Raw genomic sequence first — 22,074 nt, 5'->3', positions numbered from 1 at the left:
TAAATTACATGAACAGAAACATTCTGGAAGGCTACCGTTGGGAATGGGCTCAAGAGAAGAGACGCACAGAAGAAAACTACATCAAGCAAAACAGAAGGTGCTTGTTGTTGCTTTGTTTGATTTCACTGTAAAACACACACATACTTCTTCTCAGGCACCCAGTTACAGAAGCGCCCTGACCCCTCCCAGCGGGGAGCACTGCCTTTCCCCTTCTCCCACAGCACCCTGTATGCCGCTCCATCACAGGACTTCTCATACAATTGCTGCCTTACTTGCTGGCTTCCCACGTTGGTGGAGCATTGCTCTGAAGACAGTCCGGCTTCTTCGGCCTTCTCAGCATCTTGGTGGGATGCCTGACACACAGTAACCACTTAATAAAGGATAGAGGGAAGGAGGGTCCTACAAGACTGTGAACCAGGTGGCAGTATACAGCACTATCCCGAGAAGGCAGAGGCAGAAGACAAGGAGCGCTGACAGGCAAGAGAGCAACGATCAGAATGAAGAGCCAAGGAGAGTTCTCTCACACGAAAGCCTTGAGGGCTGCAAGTAAGACAGCCAGGTGTGCTCAGAGCAGTGAAGAATTAATGACTGCCAACCCAAGAACTTCAGGTATTTTCAGTGAGAAAGAAGGTGCCGCTATCGCCACAATCCTTACAGTGCCGCCAAGTGCCTTGTGACTCCTTGGAGCAAGGAAGAAGCCCTGAGGGCTGCTTCTGACCACCCCATCCCTCTGCTGGAAATACCCAGGGGCCTCAGCCACCACTTGAGCAAGTCCTGACTTTAGCAATCTATAATTCCTCTAGTTCACTTTTGCTCATTATTTTCTTCACAGGGTGTTAGAAGTGTTAATTGACACAATCCCCGTAAAGCACTTAGCACAGTCCCTGGGAAAGTAAGCACTCAAAATATGTTATTATTAGGTAGCTTACAGAATCTTTTCAAGAGTTCTAAGCACTACAACAGCAAAAGTCATCGGAAAGTCTTTGATTTCCAACAAGACCAAGGCCTCCCCTTCTATCCCTGCAATAAACAAACATACTGTCTTCCAGAGCCCATTTTAAACAAACTGGAAGATGCTGCTTCTGTATTTCTTACTTTTGCTATCATTTCAAAATTAAGCTGGCTGTATCAGACCTGAAGTTTAACACCACACTCCCATCTTAGAAAGTTAGAATTTAAATAACCTTTATAAATGTAGTACATTTTCCTTTGGTCATCCTGACAAGCTGTGGACTGTGCTGGAATCGACATGGCTAGCACTGGAATTCACTTACCACAGTGGGAGGGTCATTCCATTCTTCATAGGAGATGGCAGCATATGGATAGATTCGGTCATTGATAATCTGGAGGGTGGCCAGGGCAATGACTTTAATTGACTGGAAGTATGCTTCCCAGAACCACCGTGCCTGTAAAGAAAACAACACAGTATTAAGTGAGCAAGTGAGACAGAATGGAAGAACAGTTGCTTTATCAAAGCCAACTCGGGTCTGGGCAATTACTTTATTCCCAAAGAGGGGGAAACCGACAGCAAATGCTCCCTGCTGTTCAAGCCAGCTCCATCAGAAGTGTGCACTAATCAGATGCAGTCTAAATAGACTGTAAGCAAGTGAAATGCACACTGGATTCAATTTAGATATAAGAGAAACTATGTGATGATGAAAATATCAACTTGTTATACCAGAGCACTTTTATAATATTTTCAGAAAACATACATACAATAAAGTGCATAAATCTTAAGTGTACAACTCAACAAATTTTTACATATGTACATACTCTTGTAACTACTGCCCAGATAACATTATAGAACATTCCAGCACCACAGAAGATTCCTTTATGCTGCTTCCCAAGCAGTATGTCACCCCTTGAAGAGTTACCATTATTCTGACTGTTCCTGCGCCTGCTCTGCTAACTTCATATTAATGGAATCAAACAGTATTTACTCTTTCGTCTCTAACTTCGTTTGTTCAACACTTCTAATATTTAAACCAGGTTTTGGTGTAAAGGTTATTCTGGCCTTATAAAATGAATTGAAAAGTTCTCCCTCTTTTTCTATTCCCAAAGAAATTTCATGCAAGGTTGGCATTATTTCTTCCTTCAAAGTTTTAAAAGAATCCATCAAAGGGTCACCTAGGCTATGCGTTTCTTTGGTGTATGAAGGTTTTAAATAATTTTCTTTCATAGACATAGGATTATGCATATGCTCATTTTTGTGTCAGTTTTATCTATAGTATTTTAAGGAATACATTCATCTAAGTTTTTTAGTTTACTAGACTAAACATGTGCATTAACATCTACTTAATGCTTGTACGATCTATAGTAACATACCTTTTATCAATCCTGGCAGTGATAATTTTGTATTCTCTTTGTACTTGATCAGCCTTACTAGAGATTTATCAATTGTACTAATCTCTTCAAAAATACTAGTGCTTGGTTTTATTGATTATCATATTTTTTTTTCTATTTTGTTCCTTTCTGCTGTTATTGTTTTATTTTATTCTATTTTGGAGGACTTTAATTCATCTTGCATTTAGCTTCTTGAGATTCAAGTTTAGATAATTGATTTTTACCTTTTTTCATTTCTAATATATGCATTTAAAGCTATAAATTACCTCTATGCACTATTTTAAACATATCCTATACATTTATATATCATTTTAACTACAATGTGGGTAAACATTTGTTTTTTTTATTTCCATTGTGGTAGCTTCTTTGGCTCATGGGTCATTTGGAAGTATAGTGTTTAATTTATAAGTATTTTGGGATTTTCTGTTTATGTTACTGACTTCTACTTTGATTGCACTGTGCTCAGAGAATACATGTGTTATTTAAAAACTTTGCAACTTATTTAAACTTGATTTACGGCCCCGCACATTGCTTATCTTTGTATATGACCTATGTGCATTTAAAAAGGTGTATCCTGCAGTTGATGATGCTTTGACAGTGTAATGCTTTACACTTGTCAAGCAGAGTATATTGATTATGAGTATTGCTTAAATATTCTACATCTCCCTGATATTTTTCTGCTTGTGTGTGTTTATTTCCAAAGATTTACTTTCAAATCTGTGCTCTCAAAGCTTGTCTCAAGATTGTTTCTTGTATCACTAAAAATGAATTTAATATTTTATCCCAACCAAAAATGTTTGGCTTTTGTACACCAAGTCCATTTATATATAATATAGCTACTGATGAGTTTGACTGAGTTTAAGTGTATGCTCATTCTATTTGTTTCATCTATTTATTCCTTCATTTCTCCTTTCTTGCCTTTAGAATTGATCCAATTATTACTCCATGCTTTTTTCCTTCATTGGCTCACTGGTTAGTTAGTCTTCTGTTATTCTTTTAATAGCTATCCTAGCAATTAAAGTAAGTATCACTGATTTATGATATACCTCAAATTAGTAATTTTACAACTTAACAAGCAATGCAAGAAACTCCATTTATCCTCTCCCATCTGTTGTGCTATTACTGTAGAGTAGTTTTCTTCTACATATTTTAAACCCCACAAGCCATCATTATTGATTTTAAATTTGCATTTATATTTAGCATATATTTACCCTTCTTGGTATTCTTTCCTTCATGCACATCTGAGCTTCCATCTCAAATCATCTTCCTAATGCTTGAAGAACTTTTTTTTTTTGGATGCAGGTCAGTTGGCAGCAAATTGTCTTTACATTTGAAAGTTTCTTTTCTTTCCCCATTCATTTTGGAAGGATATTTTTGCCAGGTAGAGAATTCTAGGTGAGCGATTACTTATTTTCAGTACATGCAGGATGAAATTCTAACTGTCTTCTAGCTTCATCCAATTTTTGCTAACAACATAGCTGTTGGCCTTACTGGTGCTCCTTTGAAGATAATATGCCTTTTATTTCTGACTGCATTTAAACCTTTCTCTGTCTTTAGCTTACAGCAATTCAACTATTATATCCCTAGATGTGGCTCTCTGTACTTATCCCACCAATCCTCTATCCTTCTGTGTCTGTGTCTGTGTGTTTAAACTGCTATTAAACCCATGTACTGAATTCAATTCAGTTCTTATATTTTTCAGTTTCAGAATTTCCATTTGATTTTTTAGAAGTTTCATGTTTGTTGAAATTCTCCTATTTTATTGAACATAGTTCCTGACTGATAACTCCAATATCTGAATCACCTGTGGGCCTCTTTTGACCATCTATTTTTCCTCTTCATTTTGGTTATTTGCTTTCAATGTCTAGCACACCTGTTAACTTTCTATTGGACACCAGACATTCTGTATTAAAAATTGTAGAGGCTCTGGATGATTGGATTATCTTCCTCCTAAGGGTGTAACATTCTTCTGGCAGGCAAAGAATGCAGTCATACCACTGTAATCCTTTCAGTGGCTGGTTTTAAGTTTTGTCAGGGCCAACTCTTCACCTGTCCCTTACTCTTAAGGTGTGGTCCTCTGGGCTTTCAAGTGAAGCTTGGGGTGTTTACAAGGAACCCCTACATCTTAGTAGGCATTGAACACCAACTGCCAGCTCCCAGTACTATATACAGTTGCTGGAATGTTTGCACAACTTACTTAGACTCCCAGCTGCTTCTTTCTGCAGGGATTTTTGGAGTCTTGCTCTGATCACATGTCAAGGGAAGGCAAACACCTCAAGGGAAGACTGCATGCCAATTTTTTGCCTACCTCCCTGGGGTTCCCTTTTTCCCGGGATTTTGCTCCTCAAATCGAATATTTTGGTTATCCCTAACTCCAACCTCTCAGCTCTGTGGGACTGCAGCTTTCTGCTAGGATGCCATACCCTTGGGCTGTAAATGAGAAAATGCCCTCAGGGAAAAAGAGCAAACTCAGTGTGCTTCCTTTCTCTCAGGGAGGGAGTATAGTTCTTTAAGCATACGGACTGCATTGATGGCTCTTCAGTGACTCTCAACTGCTGTTTTATCTATTTTAATAAGCTTTTATACTTTTCTGTTTTTGGCAGGAGAGTTACTCTAGTATTAGCTACTCCATCCTAGCCCAATAATCTTTTGAAAGAAGACAGTTCCTTACCCTAGCAGAGTTTAAACTCATTTCCTAAGAAGGGCAGGATGCTGATCTAGATGACCTCTTCAGCTTCACTCAGACCTATCACTGCACTCGGAATTCAAAGGCTATTTTATGTAAGGGGGTGAACATATGAAAATTTAACATAAGAAACTGAAAGCATAACTGAAAAGAGGTGGAGGCAAAGACACTTTCTAGTCATGACTTGCCAACTTTGGTTCTGTTTCCTGGGCAAGTCCACTCTTCACTCAAAGCCTAGGATAACTTCTGAGTGATGTGACAACTATTCCCTCCACTAATTATAAGAAAAAGGCAAAGTCATAAGAAAGAAACATTTGCAACATGGATGGAGCTACAGGGTATTATGCTCAGTGAAATAAGTCAGGCAGAGAAAGATAAGTACCAAATGATTTCCCTCATTGTGGAGTATAACGAAGCAAAACTGAAGGAACAAAACAGCAGCAGACTCACAGACTCCAAGAAGGGACTAGCGGTTACCAAAGGAGAGGGGTGGGGGAGGGCAGGTGGGGAGGGAGGGAGAAGGGGATTGAGGGGTATTATGATTAGTACACATGGTGTGGGAGGGGATCATGGGGAAGACAGTGTAGCACAGAGAAGGCAAATAGTGGCTCTGTGGCATCTTACTACACTGATGGACAGTGATTGCAAAGAGGTATGGGGGGGTACTTGATAATATGGGTGGATGTAGTAACCACATTGTTTTTCTTGTGAAACCTTCATAAGAGTATCTATCAATGATACCTTAATAAAAATATATTTTAAAAAAAGAAAGTTTATGGATTCATTTGAAAAAAGGAAAAGGCCAAGTATCACAATGAGAATTTCTCCTACTGAAAGAAAAGTTGAAACAGATTTAGCTTCCAATGACATTTGACTTAAGCTGTCCTATAGTTTATCATCTGGGGACAGCCTGATGGCTGGCTGGTTGCCTGCTGCTTCTTAAATATACCCTAACACTCCAGTCTCATTCCTGCTTAAAGTCATACTACAGTTTTCTCTCCAGTCATCCAGCCAAACTATTTACATGAAACCTAAAAGAATCTATGTTCTTTGTGAAAACGTTACCGATCACCTCAAATATCAACATCTCCTCTAACTATGGAATCCCACAGTAGATACTTTACCTTATAGGGTGGATCTGTTATACAGCACTCTGTAATTGTTTCACTGTTATTTCAGATGATCACTTTTCTCTCCAGCTAAATTATGAGTTCCTTGGGTATAGAAATTGGCACTTTTTATTGGCATCCTTGTAGATATTACAATGTTTTACTTGCTGCAAAGCACTTTTGTCTCCATGATCTCATCTGCTCTTTATAACCAGCTTGCCACTTATTTGGGACATTTTATATGTGGGTAAACCAAGATACAAAGTCACAACTCAAATCCATGATCCCTACCTCTAAATTCAGACATTTCCCCACCCCATTCTAGAGTAGTAAAAGTACTAGCTAGTGAGTTTTAGGAAATTATTCTTTTTCTAGAAATTGAAAGGTATAAAAATTCACTAAGGAGCATGAGCCCAAACAGAACACACATCTTTTTTTTTTTTTTTTGAGGGCATCTCTCTTATTTATTGATCAAATAGTTGTTAACAACAATAAAATTCTGTATAGGGGGGTCAATACTCAATGCACAATCATTAATCCACCCCAAGCCTAATTTTCGTCAGTCTCCAATCTTCTGATGCATAACGAACAAGTCCCTACATGGAGCACAAACTCTTACATAGTGAATAAGTTACATGGTGAACATTACAAGGGCAGTCATCACATATGGGAACACACATCTTAAATACTTACCTCCTTTCCTCCCCAAATGGGTGCCTCATCATATGTTCTTTTAGCTTAAATCATACTTAAATTAAGCAATACTCAAAACCGAAGCATTGTAAAACTTTATTCACATTTAATCACACTGCAGACAGCAGCTTTGGGAATTTATAGGAAACAATGATTGGTAACAAATCTACCTAGAATGCCAGCCAAAGGCACAACTGCAGGACAAAGCATCTAATTTAAAATGTCTCAAATCATCTCACCCTGTCCACCAAGTTGCATTTCACTCAAAGGAAGAAAGCTTTGCTAATCATCGTAGCGTAAGTATCTCAGACAGAGGATAGTGAACTGCTTAGGCTTAACTGTTTCTGTAGGACTCTGTAACACCTTAAAGTGTTTAGAGGGCATTATAATTTACAGCCCTTCCAAGACTCAGTGTCAGCTACTTGTCAGCAGAGAGAAAGGAGTTTTCAGCTATGCTGGCAAGGCACGAAAGCACCACTGTTCTCATCCAGTGAGCAAATGCAAGTGCTTATTATGTTCTGGAGTGTTTTTTTCCCCTAAAACATGGGCTATATTTACCTCCATCTGAAAAGTTTAAATAAGGGATTCTTCAGCAGCTATGCAAAATCCCCAGTCACTCTAAGCTGAAGAGCTAAGTCACATATTTATTGGTCATACCAGTATAACCTTGAGCAAAGTGTTTTACCTTTCTTCATTAAACATATACCATTGTAATTTTATAAAACATGCAGATTTCAAAGCATAAGAACTACTAAGTTCCTAGATGCTTTCAAACAGGAGAATTATAAAGCTCCTTAAAGGTAGGAAGTGGGCCAAACAGGTACTTCAAATTGAAAATATGACTTTAGTTTATATATCAATTAAATGTGATTAATTTCTTTAATTTTCGGTAACATAAAGCCAGCAGGATTGGCAATGGCAAGTGTTTAAAAGAAGCCAGTGAAGTCCTATAGAAAGAATCATGGCTATGAACATCTTGCACAATTTCAAGTTACTTAACTTCTCTGTGTTTTCTGAATCTCTAAGATGGAGATCACACCACCTACCTCATGGAACTGTGAAGATCCAATGAGGTTTATAAAGCTCCTTGATCAGTGCTAGTGCAGAACAATCAGAAAGTGTTAGCTCTCCCCTCAGCACTCACATCCATCCTGTCCCCTTACGGTCTTCGTCACTTACAATGGACTTCATTCAACAATGTTTTGGGGTGGGGATGGGGGACGGGAAAGAGGAGAGAGAATGGGATCTCAATGTTGTACTCCACTCTTCTCAATTCTTGAAGATAGTAAAGAAATCCAACTGGTCAGAGAAGAGTTAAAAATAATAAAAATACATCAAATGGGAGTATGACAGAACTTTATACTTAGAAATAGAGCAACCAATAACATGTCTCTTCTAATCTCCAAGCTTCCAAGGAAGAGGACAGTACCTCTCCAGAAACCATGACAGTGGGAGTACATCTGGTTTTGCTCACCACTGAACTTCCAGCCTTTAGCACAGTGCCTGTCAAAGAGTAGGCAGTCAAATGGCTGCTGGAAGAACGAATCCAACTAACCACACTCCCTCACAGGCACATGGTGGCACAGGCACCAGAGACATTTCATGGAACTTACCCAATCTTGTAAGTACCAACCCACATAGTTAAAGGGGGGAAAACCATCATTTAATAATAATGATCATATCTCATATACAGAATTTTAAAAGGTGAAAGATGGGGAAGTGGATTTGAGAGAGAGGAAGGACACTCTGTTCTTGGATAGAACAGCAAGGCAGATATGAGACTAAGAGTGCCCCTTATGGTATGCATGTATAGGCTATGAGAGAAATCAACAGTTGGTAAAATTATGCTGAGAAAGTCTGCTAACTAGAGGTGGTCAGGATATATAACAGTGAAAATACTATACATAAGAATCCCAACTATCTAAGAGTAGTCCAAGAGCATCTCGATCCCAAAAGCACAATGATGGCTCTCCAATGTCCTCTAATCAGTCGGCCAACTTTGCACTGAACTTTTCATCAGAACCTCCTGAATGTGATTCAGATCAATGGGCTTCATTTTACTATATCAAAGGATCTTTCTAATGAAAACCACAAAATAAAACAAAACATTAAACTAGCCAGCTATGCTTCTGTCCCAAATTCCAAGTGGTAATGCTGTCCAAACAATCGACAGTGGCATGTAACTGTGTATCAGTACTTGCTCCCATACTGCTCTGTTCACCTTCCCCAAACCACTGGCTGGTCACAACATAAAAGTATCTGCTTCTGCTTAGGATGTAGAAAACCACACAAGAACGTGGAATCCATCATAACAATGAGAAAAAACAACTGGATAACCCACTAACATCATAACTTATCTTGGGTTCATCAAGAGAGCTGTGGTCATAAGGCAACCAAGGGAACCAAATTTCAAAGTGTGATAAGCTCCTTCAGGAGCAACAGGACCCACAAATTATTTCAGCTTCAGAAAGGCACAGAAAGTAGAGGTGGCTGCTGTAAAAGCCGCCAAAATAAACCAGCTATTATTCTAATAAATTCTTAAAGAATTTAATGAATTAGTGTGGGCTAGCAGGACAGTTTGGAAGTTCTAGATGCAAGAGGAGCCTGTGTTCTGCCAGGCTGTATTCTGCCAGATGTTCTTGAGAAGGATAAGGGCAGGGAAGGAAATCAAAGAGAGATTTCCTCAACAGCACACAGCTGCAAAACCCTGCCCATTTCTTGGACTTTTTTTTGCATATAGAGTCTAATAATTCTTGGTAGGAATTAGTCTCTCCTAGGATTTAATCTCAATTGTATTTTTACGTTATTCCCAGCTCTCTAAAAATATACTAGAATTCAGAATCCAGAATATGTTTGTTGTTATTGTTTGTCTTGTTTAAAATAGTCTCTACCAAGTTGGCACATAGGTAGTAAAAAGAAAAAAAAATCACCTTAATATTAACAAACACAGTTACAAAACTCTGCCATACCAAGTGGACCCTTTTTTCTTTCTCACCCTTCTCGGGGTTCTGAGACCTTGCTTATAACATTTGCCCTTCACTGGCTGCAGAGGACCTAGTCCTTTAAACCTAACTTTCTCCACTCCTGGCATTTTTGTTAAGCAAAAATTAACTTCCCCCAGTTTAATCCCATTTTCTTGGCGCTTAGATGAAGAAGTCTTTATGCAGCCTTCCAGGCCATGCCTCCCTAGCATGTTAACAAGAATTTCTGATGAACTCTCAACACCAGCGGCAGCCCCATCCTCATATCAATAGCTGAGTATACAACTTCCCCTTCGTATAGCTTACTTATAGGAGTTCTACTTCTTTTTCTTTCATCTAAGTCTCTCAGAGGTTACGAGAACAAGCAAGTGCATGGACCAGTATACTCAAATCCTATTCTGAAACAGAGCTGGGTAGAAAATTCCCAAAAGCCCATAAGCATATGTCACCCATTTCACAGCAAAGATTTCCTTCTGTTCATTTCCAGTCTCAGTATTACATTCATGGGGAGTGATTAAAGAATTAACGTGCAGACAGTTCCACTTGTAGTTAACCAGAGAAAATAACTACAGCATATATTTCTTAATAATCACAAACATATAAGGAAGAGGTCTGAATGATGAAGTGCAGACCAATACTTTCTGATGGCAAAATAGTGTGCTCACTTAAATTCCACAAGAGTTTTCAATTAGACAAGGTGTTTTTTTCAAGGACTGGTACATACTTACAAGCTCCTTATAAGCTCACAAGGCATGTTACATGACTGATTCCTATAAAGTATTTAAAAACTTGACTTATCATTAGAGAAAAGATACAGAGAAAGAACTAGAACATGGGACAAAGAGAGGCAAATAAAGAATGGGGTTTCAAAAAAAATTTTTTTTTCAAATTCCTTTCTTTCCCTAAGTCATGCAATAAGTTTAGAATGGGAGGAGCAAATGTTCAATAAAATGAAGGCAAGGAGAAACAATCTATAAATCATCATCAATACAGAAATGTCCTGAAAGACATACTTACATCAATGTAAAAGACAAACGCCCATGGGAAAGGGTGAGCAAAGTGAACAATGCTTACAGTTAATTCTGCTCCTAACCTTTCTGACCCCATATGATGCTGATCATCAACATTACCACCATCATCACTTAACATTCATTCCTCCCAGAGGAATGTAAGCTCCATGCAGGCAGGGATTTCATCTGTTTTGGTAATGGTGCATCCCTAGTACTCAGAACTGTACCTAAGACAAAGCAGGCACTCAATAAATATTTGATTAAACTAGGCACTTACTGTGTACTAGGCAGTATTTAAGTGCTTCATCTAATTAACTTATAGAAACCTGTTATTTATTTTATTTAATCCTCATAGCCCAAGGACATTATCCCTATTTTACAGATGAGAAAATGGGGCCATGGAAAGGTTCATGGGGGTTTACTGGTCCTGCTTTTCTCTACACTTCCTGATTTACCTCAGTGTTGAGCTGTGGTTTCTCACAGCTTACGAAAGGGATCAATCAATGACTTCAAGATTCCTACCTCTCTAGGATGCTCAACATTTCCAGAAGGTTCCCTTTCCCAACCATAGTACTGTATGCCTGTGGATAAAATGAGAGTTTCTGTGGCCAGGATTCTCAGCTGGCCATGGTTGACTAGTTCACTGCACACCTGTGGGCAATACATGGCTGTTGACTCTATATAAAGAGCTCTCTGCCCAGTGCTCTGGGCACGACATGGTGGCACAGCTACAAGGCTGCAGGAGAGCAGAGCAGAGGCTGGAGTGGTGCCAGCTCCAAGGACAGAGGCCCAGAGGATGGCTGTGTGGGACGACTGGGCAGAAAGGCCTGGAGGATGGCTGTGCAGACAGAGGGGCCCAGAGGCAGAGACCGGCTTGCTGCATGCTGAGTCGCTCTGAGTGAACGGGATTTTAGTGACTGACCTGCCACCTGGAAATAAAGTTGGGTAAAACGCTTTCACCCCAAGAACGTTTTGCTGTCAATTCCTTTGGTCACATTGAATCCATAATGAACTTGGCCGGGGCTGAAATCCATTGGCAAGACAATGCCTTTTGCCAATTTAAGAGACGCATTTAAAATCTGACCCAATACAGTGGGAAGAACTGTTACAAGTTTATCTTGAGTGATATTGGAAGGCCCTTGTGAGAATAACTATATTCAACAACATTTAAGGAATAGTTGTCTAGACAACATAATATCCACCTTCACCCCTGATCTTTTTCATTGGTGATTACAATACAGTTAAGACTGAGTCCTTATTAGAGATTATAAAAACAAACAGGTGATAAAATGGAAGCTATCTGAAGCAAGTGACTTCTACTAAGTCGTACACTAGGAATCAGGGAAAAGGACAGGATGAAAAGAGATGCATACAACTACCATCCCATCACCTTTCATGCCTGTTTTTGGTACTCAGATGTGCCTTTCTTAGGGCTTGATGCTCAGCTCACAATTACTTTGGGAGTTATTTCTTTGGAGGGGAAAGGGTCCCACATGACCTGAAAAGTAGCTTAGCTCCTCAAATTAAAGAAACTACATCATTAGAGAGAAATTTCATCTCTCAGGTCCAAAAATATAAAATGTTAAATGCACCAATAATGTCAAGAAATTTGTTATAGAAAAACAATGCACACGCTTTTGCAGCTGGGTGGAGAGAGATGCAGAACAACTGCTTTGACAACAACACTGCTGCAAAATGACAGAGCACCTGAAGAGATGCTTCTTCAAAGAAGACAAATGGTTGGCCAACAGGCACATGAAGAGATGCTCCACATGGCTAATCATCAGGGAAATGCAAATCAAAACTGCAATGAGGTATCACCTCACACCAGTCAGAATGACTACTATCCAAGAGGCAAGAAATAACAAGTGTTGGTGAGGATGTGGAGAAAAAGAAACCCTCCTACACTGTTGGAGGGAAAATCAATTGGTGCAACCATGTGGAAAGCAGTACGGAGGCTCCACTTCCAGGAATTTACCTGAAGAAACAAAATCACATAATTGAAAAGATTATGAAGAACCTCTATGATTATTGCTGCATTATTTACAATAGCCAGGATATGGAAACAACCAAAATGACCATCAGCAGATGAATGGATAAAAAAAGATGGAACATAGACACAATGGAACATTATTCAGCCATAAAAAAAGAAAGAAATCCTGTCATTTATAACAACATGGATGGACCTAGAGGATTATGTGCTAAGTGAAATAAGCCAGGTGGAAAAAGACAAATGGCATGTGATTTTTACCTACATGTGGAATCTAAGAAAACAGAACAGAAATAAACCAGGTAGAGGGAGACAAATGCCATGTGATTTCACCTACATGTGGAGTCTAAGAAAACAGAAAATAACAATCAAACATATTATATGTAGACTAATAGACACTGATAAGTCACAATGGTTACCATGGTGGAGGGGTGGTGAGGGTTAGTAAAATAAGCAAAGGGGACAAAGAGGCAGAAAATCTCAATCATAATATATAAATTAGTCACAGAATGAAAGTTCAGCATGGAGAATGTAGTCAGTAATTCTGTAACATCTTTCTAGTTTGACAGATAGTAACTAAACTAGTTGGAGTGAACATTTAATAAGATAGTTAAGTGTTGAATCACTTTGTGGTATACTTGAAACTGATAATAATATTGTATATCACCCATACTTCAAAGTAAAAGAAATAAGGACCCTCTAAGAAAAAAAAAAGAAAGAAAAACAATGCACAGTACAAGAAAAAAAGCCAAACAGCCAGAGACAGATATCCCCTTCTCCAAGGCCTAACCCATCAGTAATCAGTGCACATATTGTGGCTTGCTGTTGACAAAGTGTGGTAGTAGTAAACTCTGGTTTACTAATGGATCAATAGAGAAAACTTTTGAGGAGACTATATGTTTTACAAAAGATAAACTTAGGAGCTCTGTTCCTCCTTAGTTTTCTACAGAACTTGTGCTCTAGCTATTAGCCAAGAAAAATCTGACGAAGTAGTTACAGGCAATGAACTTACCTTGGCCAAGGAGACAAGGCTTTTGTCATTAAAAACAAAAACAAAAGTGAAAGAACAATTGCTCAACAGATTTCTTCTTTATTATAATCCACTACTGAATTAACAGACAACCTGACTCCAAGGGCCAGGGTGTCCACATATGAGTTGGGGTAGGGGGTGGGGTTGATTCAGATGAGGTACTTAGGGGAGGCAACAAATAGTAGGCATGTACAGTTACAAGGATAAAATAATAAACCTCTCCTTAGGAACATGAACATATTATTTTCATGTATCTATTTCCTCTACCAAACTCCATTCCTCCTACCCCCGAATCAATACATCTTGAGTAACATAGGTTTCAGAATGAAGAATGACTCTTATCACAAACAAGAGGTTTTCTGCATTACTTTTTAAAAGTCTCAAGTATTTGTAAAGTCCTAAACCTCTCAATCTAATGCATAACCCTATACTTTAAACCTTCACTTTCTGTAATTAAAACATGAATGGTGACACTCCCAATTTCAATGAAAAAAAGTCTCACCTCTAAGAATCTTTCCACTTATAAAATAAAAACTAAGATTTTATAGAGCTTAATAAACTCTTTTAATAATATACTTGTCATCTTCTTGTGTGATTAGGGACCATAACATAAGTCCCACCTCAATGAGTGGTGTCTAGGGCAGAATTACCTTATACATCCTGAGGTTAGCACAATAGGCCAATTTTCAGTGTTTTGATGGGCAGTGCAATGAGGTAGGGCTTAAAGCATTACTCTTCACCCTCGCTCACCCCCTTTTTGGACTTACACTATTACCACTGCTTATACCTGTGAAGGAAGTGAGAATGGGGTTAGGAAAAAACACCTTGGAAGTGGATCCCACAGTTAGAGAGAGTGATACTCTGTCTCAATGGAGCCACTAAATAACAACTGTTGACTTTGGCTCTTATACCCTATATAGACACTGTTAAGGGCTGAACTGTGTCCCCTCAAAATACCTATGTTGAAGCCCTTACCCCTAGTACATCAGAATGTGACTGTATTTGAAAGCAGGATCTTTAAAGAGGGAATTAAGGTAAAATGAGGTTGTGTGGGCAAGCCCTATTCCTGTATGACTGGTGTTCTTATAAGAAGAGGAGATTTGGACACAAAGAGACAGCAGGGATGCATACACAGAGGGACAAGAGGCAGCAAGAGGGTGACCATCTGTGAGTCAGGGAGAGAGGGATCAGGAGAAGCCAACCTTGCTGATACCTCAGTACTGGGCTTCCAGCTCTAGAACCAGGAGAAAAAATAGAAGCCTATTATTTAAGGCACTCAGTCTATGGTATTTTGTTATAGCAGCCCTAGCAAACTAATACAGAAATTACATACCTGCCCCTTCAAGACTACTGGCTGCTTGAGAACAAGACCATAGTTTGTAAGGCTCTGAATCATGTACAGTATTTACTCAACACAGGTATTTTCTATTTTATATGATTATGATAGTTCAAAAGGTGTTCTACACAAATAAAGATAAAGCTTTATAAATAAACTTCACACATTTTAATGATACATCACAAATTCTTCCCAAGTATGCCACTTGGGAAGTCTGCTTTGTAATCTTGGGCCATCTATTAACTTAGAAGGTTCACTGTCCTTCTTTATAAAAATGAGAAAAATAACAGCTACTTCATCAGGTCTTCATGAGGAAGCCCCTACCAGTACCAGACACAGGAGTTAAAATAAATGTTACTTCTCCCTTTCCCTTTACCATACTCATGAACACAGAACAAAATGGCAGTGGAGTCAGGCATGGCTCTTTGCATACCTGGGTACCTACTAAAAACTCAATCTTTGTGCTAAGGCAGAAAAAGACCTTGCCAGAGTGTCCTTTCTCCTAACTATTATCAGTAATTCTCTGTCTGAATTCTAGAAAAGCAGAAGACCTCAATGGAAATCATTTGCTCCTTTTCTAAGCTAAAAGTATCATGAGCAGAAAAGATATTTTCCACTCAATATTCTTGAAAGAGAAATTTGATTTCTTGCCAAAGAAGCTATATTGAAGTCATCTACTATCTATGGGTACCTGCATTTGCTTCTCAAGACTAAAGTCTTCGCTCCTATTCCTCAGGCAGGAAGCCAGGCAGATGTGGGAGGCAATCTATGTTATTTCTGTCTTCTTGCAAGATCTAGCTTTTCTAGAAGAAGGCAGTGAAAAGTACAAAGAAGGCTCATCTGATCTGGCAGCATTAGGATTGAACACACAAGCCCAATGACACTTGCGCTATGCCATGTTCACCATTCATCATGCTCCCAGACACCAGATAGCTATGATTTTCATGTTTTAGCCCTACTTAAAAGAAAAATTCTTCCAAAATAGATGCTATTTGGGGTGAGTCAGAAGAAACAAGGGTAAAAGAGCTCAAAGACAGGGGAGGACTGTGTGAATATTTGTAGGGAATGCTCAAATGTGACAATCTCTTGTCCTGTGGGAAACAAGAAGAGATACAGGAAGAAGAAGGGGTAGCCTGAGCCATGTTCTTGACATATGACAGACAGCTCCCGAAATAGAAAGCCATAGGTTTCAAGTCTCAGGGGTATCACCTTCAAATATGTCAGTGTTCTAAGGGTGGATCATTTTTCTCAACTGCTGATACCCTGCTGTGAGGAGAAATCCCAAGCAAAACACAAGCCTCTGACTAGGAGCCTTTGAGGCAGCAGGAGCCATGAGGAGTTCAAAGGCAAGGCCGGTCAGTGGCTCGCACCTCCAAGAGCCACAGGGGTGAAAGGTTACTAAAGCAGGAGCCACTGACCAATAAAACTATGCTTGGTCAAACCTTCTCAGCAAAGAGACTAGTGATTCATTTCTGCTGTGCCCAGTCTTCAGAGTTATCCACGCCTCTGGATCCCACTGTTCCCTAGGTCAGATGCGGAAGCTTCTTTAGTGATTAGCAGCCAGCTCTTTCTCCTGGCTGGTTGCATGGAATGGCTAAAGGGTGGATTGGAAACCTTTAATCAAGCTCTGTCATCAAAAATAAATAAATAAGAGCACAACTTGGGTCACTAGTTGTAAAGGAATCTGCCTGGGGTGAGATTTCCCATGTTTGCTACGCTGAAACCAAGAGAAGGCAAGCACAACTTTGTTTGATTTAGAGAAGGTAAATAAAAAACAAGCCTCACTCCGAACAGGCACACTTGAAAGGCCTGCCCCTTTTAATTAAGGTACACATTTGAAGGCTTAGTTCATTCTGAAAAAGCTATCAGCATGTCAGGACACGTTAGGGTGATGTTCTCTCCTCTATTCTGTTTCCCATGTAATAACAATTCCAGAGAAGGCTAACAAGATACTCTGTGGCAGGGTTTTTTGTTTTGGTTTGGTTTTGGGCCATAGACAGTAACTCAGCAGCCAGGTCACATGTGAGCGCTTTCCACTATCCCTACACACTCCCAGAAAAGGAGAAACAGCGTAGTGTGGTGCCAAGGTTGCTATCGCTGTTCCACCTGGTCAGAGGCATGCATCCTCTACCAAGTGCTTGCTGCTGGGAAGCTCCACCTTCTGATTGAGGGTTACTAAGACAGGCTCTCCTGTTGATCCTGAGTGGAAACCCCAGTGTACGTTCCCCAAACTGGGACTGGGAACAGAGGGAGAAAAGCTTGAAATAGCTACACTTGCTCTATCAGTGATTCTCAATTTTTCACCCCTCCCCTTCTCACCTGATGCAGACAAACGCCTATGAGTAAGGGTAACTGAGGTTCATCACAGCAGGGATTCTCAGAGAAACCCATGTCTCCATCCTCCACCCAGAAAGCATTTAAGAATGTAAGTAGGAGCGACAGAGGTATGTGAACTTTGAAAATCCCCACAGGGCATTCTGATCCCTCCCTTATTTCGCAATTAAAAATTGCTATGGTAGCTGATTAGACAGTTGAAATATTTCCCTTCTATAGTTTCCAAGCCACAAGTTATACCAAGAAGATTTCCCAAAATCTTTACTTGCTTTTATGTGATATGTAGCTATCTACAACTTACTAGGCAAAGACATTTAGGGTAACACTGATGTGTGGTTATTCTAAGCTAAAGGGAGTACAGTCAAGCCCACTGTTCCCTATGCACTGCACTGCAATCCTTGAGTATGTTATTCAAACCCTTCAGTGTGCCACCAGCTCCTAGGTCTTCTCATTCCCACCAAATGACAAAATGCCTCACTGTTGAACACAACCCTCAGTCTGCAACTGAAGACAAAAAAAACCCTCAAAGATCTTTCTAAAATACAAATGATACATATATAAGATCATCAAGACCTGGTCAAATTCACCTGAAAGTTGAAAATACTTCAATATCCATATGGACTTCAAATACTTATGAGGAACCACTTCCTCCTTTTAACAAAAAGTACTGGAATCTGAAAGATAATAGGTGAACTGTTCTCCTATTAAAGTTCTTATCAAAATGAGAAGGACACATTTAAATATAACAGATTAGCCTTTAAGTTACAAGGAGAGAAATACCTTTCTTATCAGAAATGGTTTACATGGAGCTACTCCTGAACCAATCCTGGTCTGATTCAGTATTAAAGGTCTTCAGGCGAAGATAAATTAATCTATGTGGTTGTTGTGCTACATTCCCAAGAACAGTAGCATGGAATTATAAGATTAATTATGTTATTATAAATCCAAAATTATACCATGCCAAATATAATTATGCTACTCCAAATTCTCTCAACCTCTATAATGCTGAAGGAGACAGAATATATATAAATACATAATAATCTATATTAATATTTATAGTCAGAAAGCCTATGGATCAGTTTAACCCTTACTGAAGACTTCAAAACAGTGAATTCTTTACCAAACATTTTAACACTTGATAATTTACAAGTTACTCTTGTGTAAAAAAACATAGATATTTTTCTAAGTAGGTATATAATGAATTCACCTGTACAGTGTTTCCTGTAAAGCAACTATTTCTCAGAAATGCTTCACAAACGGTCTCATCTTGTGGGAAACCAGCCGCGGAGAATCAGACAATTCTTAGGTAGGCTGCAAATTAATATTTAACACGTTTATTAGAGAGGCCATTTCCTGAAGTAATGCCCCATATTGGGACTCATTATAAGGGATTAACCCATGGTTAACTTTAGACACAGCTTTCCAACAGATGGCCAAAGAGGAAACTGTGACCATCCCATCAACTCTGACCCCTTGAAAAGACTATGCAGTGAAGACTGTTCATTATCATATGTTTACTAAGAACTTCTAATATAAATCATTTGTTAAATATTTCTAACAAGTTTGTTAAAATTATACTATAAGCAATAACAACTAGTTCTTTAAACCTAACTAATTGCAAGATACTGATTTAGCCCCAGAAATGTATTTTAAAATGAGTCCTATTGCTTTGGATTTTGGGGCATTTTATTTTGTTTTATTGCCCATTTGGTTTTTATACCTAATGACTTTCCCCAAAGGAGCTACATGAGCAATAAAATAAACTGGTAGTTTTTATTGTGTGTTCAGTCAAAATCATTCACCTACATCAATAGCTATATAATCTGACTAACTTCTATGAAAATTCCTTGCTTTTGCCTGAACCTCAAATCAAACAGCTTTTTAAAATTGAGCACACTTGCAAAAGTGCTTAGGTTCAAAACTGTTTGAAAAAGGAAAAATAATGTGTTTGTGCCAAAAGGGTGAACAACAGTTAAAAAATATATATCCAATAGATTTTGCTTATCTCTAATAACCTCTTCCTGAAAGCTTTAGTTAAGAAAAGAAGAGCAGGCAGATATAAAGTACATTCTGGGGGATATTCCATCCACCGAGCCCCACTGGAAATCAAGGCTGGAAAACTGAAAGGAGAAGGAGGGTAAGGATGCACTCTTTGAAATGCCTGGAAAAACATTCTGGTCAGGAGATGCCAGAGAGTTTGAAGCTCCCATCAAATGCTGGCCTTGATCCAGGTAATGGCTTTTCCGTCCCCTCAGCTGTCTGCAGCAAGAGTTTTCCAGCAAAAAAAAAAAAGAAAGGAAAAGTGGCAGGGAAGAGGAGGAGCAGCAGCTTCCAGTCCATTTCTCTGGGACTGAGAGGGTAAAAGGGCCAAGCACCACAGGCTGACATTTGTAGAATGCCTGGCTTTTCCATGAAGCCCTCCACAAGGATTACTGGGGGTTAGCAATCCGGACTAAAAGGGGCAGCAAAGCATATGGATGAAAGTCCCTTTAAATTCACTAACTGATGCCGTGGACACAGAGACAGCAAGCTGGAGCCGGCAAAAAACGTGCTAGCAGAGGTCTAGCCCATTAGACGGCCTTTAGGAAAAAAATACATTGTAAACCTGGCTCCCCTAATGCTTCTGGGCTGCCCAACTCACTTGCTGAAGCTTGAAAGCACAGGCTGTCAATGGAATGGCATTTCTAATCAGAGGATAAAAATAAAAGCCCTTGGAAACTTCTCCCTTGCTTAACCCTCCCTTATTGCCCTGCCCCCACCAACCAAGAGAGATATGTGTCCAGCCAACGGCGAGGTCCTGGACCTGCAAAGCTTAATTATCTTGCTAGTCTTTTACCTCCACATCAAGGCTGCACTACCCAATCCCTTCTGCCTGGCATTTTCCTTCAATTTTAATATCAGAAGTTTCACACGCCTGCCTGAGCTCCTGGACTCGGCAGAAAGGCCCATATAGCTGTCAGCAGACTGATAAGAACTCTCAAATGACTCCGCAGGGCCTGTTTATAAAGAAGAGCCAAAGAAGCCCATAAAGAAAGAGGGCAGGGGCCACGGAAACCAGCCGCTCACACTGTTTTAACGTGGCATTAAAATGAGCTGCAGATTTATGGCAAGTGTTTTAGCCCCTGGCCCAAATCACCTCAGGGATGAAGCACTCCTCTCTGCTCTCCAGTGGGATTTTAAATATGGGATGAAGCTTGCTAGAAAGGAATGGGGAAAGGGGGCAGAGGTAGGAGGAGGAGGAGAGGAAAAGGGAAGGCATACCAGGAAAACCTTATAATAGAACTCATTCTCGTCTCAGAGGATGTGAACAAGCTATTTCTAAAAGCTATCTGACCAGTCCTCTCAAATTCACGCAAAAATTGCCCTTATTTTTAGTTCATACCCAGGAAAACTCTACTTCAACTGTTTACCAAATACCAATTCTGATTTTAACTTTTCTCTTTAAGTGTACTTACTTTTTTAATTTTTCAGTCCAAGGAATGAATAAAATCATGACTTGGCAAAAAATATATTAGAAGAGAGGAAAAAGATAGTATAAAACTTTTTCTCACTGGAAAGGGGAAAAAGTAATAGTAGTTTAACCAAATATGCCAATGAATTTTTTTAAGGCCAGCTAGAGAACCACTGATGTTAATAAGCTACTCTGATCCTACCAGAAAAACAGAGAGGTGACCCTCCTTCCAAGCCAAGATGTAGAAAGTACACCAGACCCACAGGAATAAATTCTGTTTTCAGTTTCCAAGTCCAGAAGTAAATGCATAATACATTCGTGTTGGTAACTCACTGTGGTTCCTTAAGACCAAGCTCCATGCCAGGAGGTTCCGTTCAGTTTTCAAACACAGAGCCAGGCGGCACTCTCCCAAACGACTGCCAGCACAGAGCAGGCAGAGCAGAACCAAGACGCTCCAAGTAAATGATTTCATTTAAACCATACAACTGGTCTATGATATTATTAGCCCCAGGTCTGAGATAAGAAAATTGAAGCTTGGAAAAATGAAGTAACTTGCTCACAGTCACAAAGCTGGTAGACAGATGGCACAGCTTAGAATTCAAATTCAGGTCTCTCCATCTCAAAAGCCCATGTGCTTTCCACTACCAACATCTTTCATACTTTTTGGACTGGAACCACACTAAGAAACACATAAACACATTCTATACCGCAACTCACTACAATATGCCTATGTAACTAAAACAGAAGCTTTGGAAACATTGTTTACCCTGCGTAACTTGCTGATACGTTCCTTTCTATTATATTTCATTTTTTAAAAAATGCCAGTCATGACCCACTGAATTGACCTTCTGATCTACTAGTGAGTCATGACCTTCAGTTTGGAAAACACTGCAGTACACAATGCCAAAAATAAAGGAAATGTCAGAGTGGGAGTCAGGAGACCTAGGTTCCAGCAAGGCTCAACTCTGGCCCTAACAATTCATTGTTTGAACTCTAGGGCTTACTTGTCATTTACAAAACATGAGGAAGTATTGAATAATTTCTAAGGTCTTTCCCAACTCTGTTTTTTCCCCTAAATCTCCTAAATTGATACTGCTTTCCCTTTCATCAC

General features: G+C 39.4%; 1 protein-coding gene across 5 annotated transcripts in view; it reads right to left on the bottom strand.

Annotated features, from left to right (window-relative positions):
- The window catches only part of EXT2 (exostosin glycosyltransferase 2), a 160,738-nt gene that overhangs the window by 80,906 nt on the left and 57,758 nt on the right, over positions 1-22,074 (bottom strand). For all 5 annotated transcript variants that reach the window (XR_005026155.2, XM_036891602.2, XM_057507585.1 and 2 more), the window contains one exon: positions 1,275-1,406. Coding sequence is in view for 4 of the 5 variants with exons in the window: in XM_036891602.2 (XP_036747497.2) it covers positions 1,275-1,406 (132 nt within the window). In the remaining variant the exon portion in view is untranslated. The remainder of the gene's footprint in view (positions 1-1,274; positions 1,407-22,074) is intronic.

The sequence above is a fragment of the Manis pentadactyla genome, chromosome 9 (genome assembly GCF_030020395.1).
Source record: "Manis pentadactyla isolate mManPen7 chromosome 9, mManPen7.hap1, whole genome shotgun sequence".
NCBI lineage: Eukaryota > Metazoa > Chordata > Mammalia > Pholidota > Manidae > Manis > Manis pentadactyla.
This window is presented reverse-complemented; position numbering and strand designations above follow the sequence as displayed.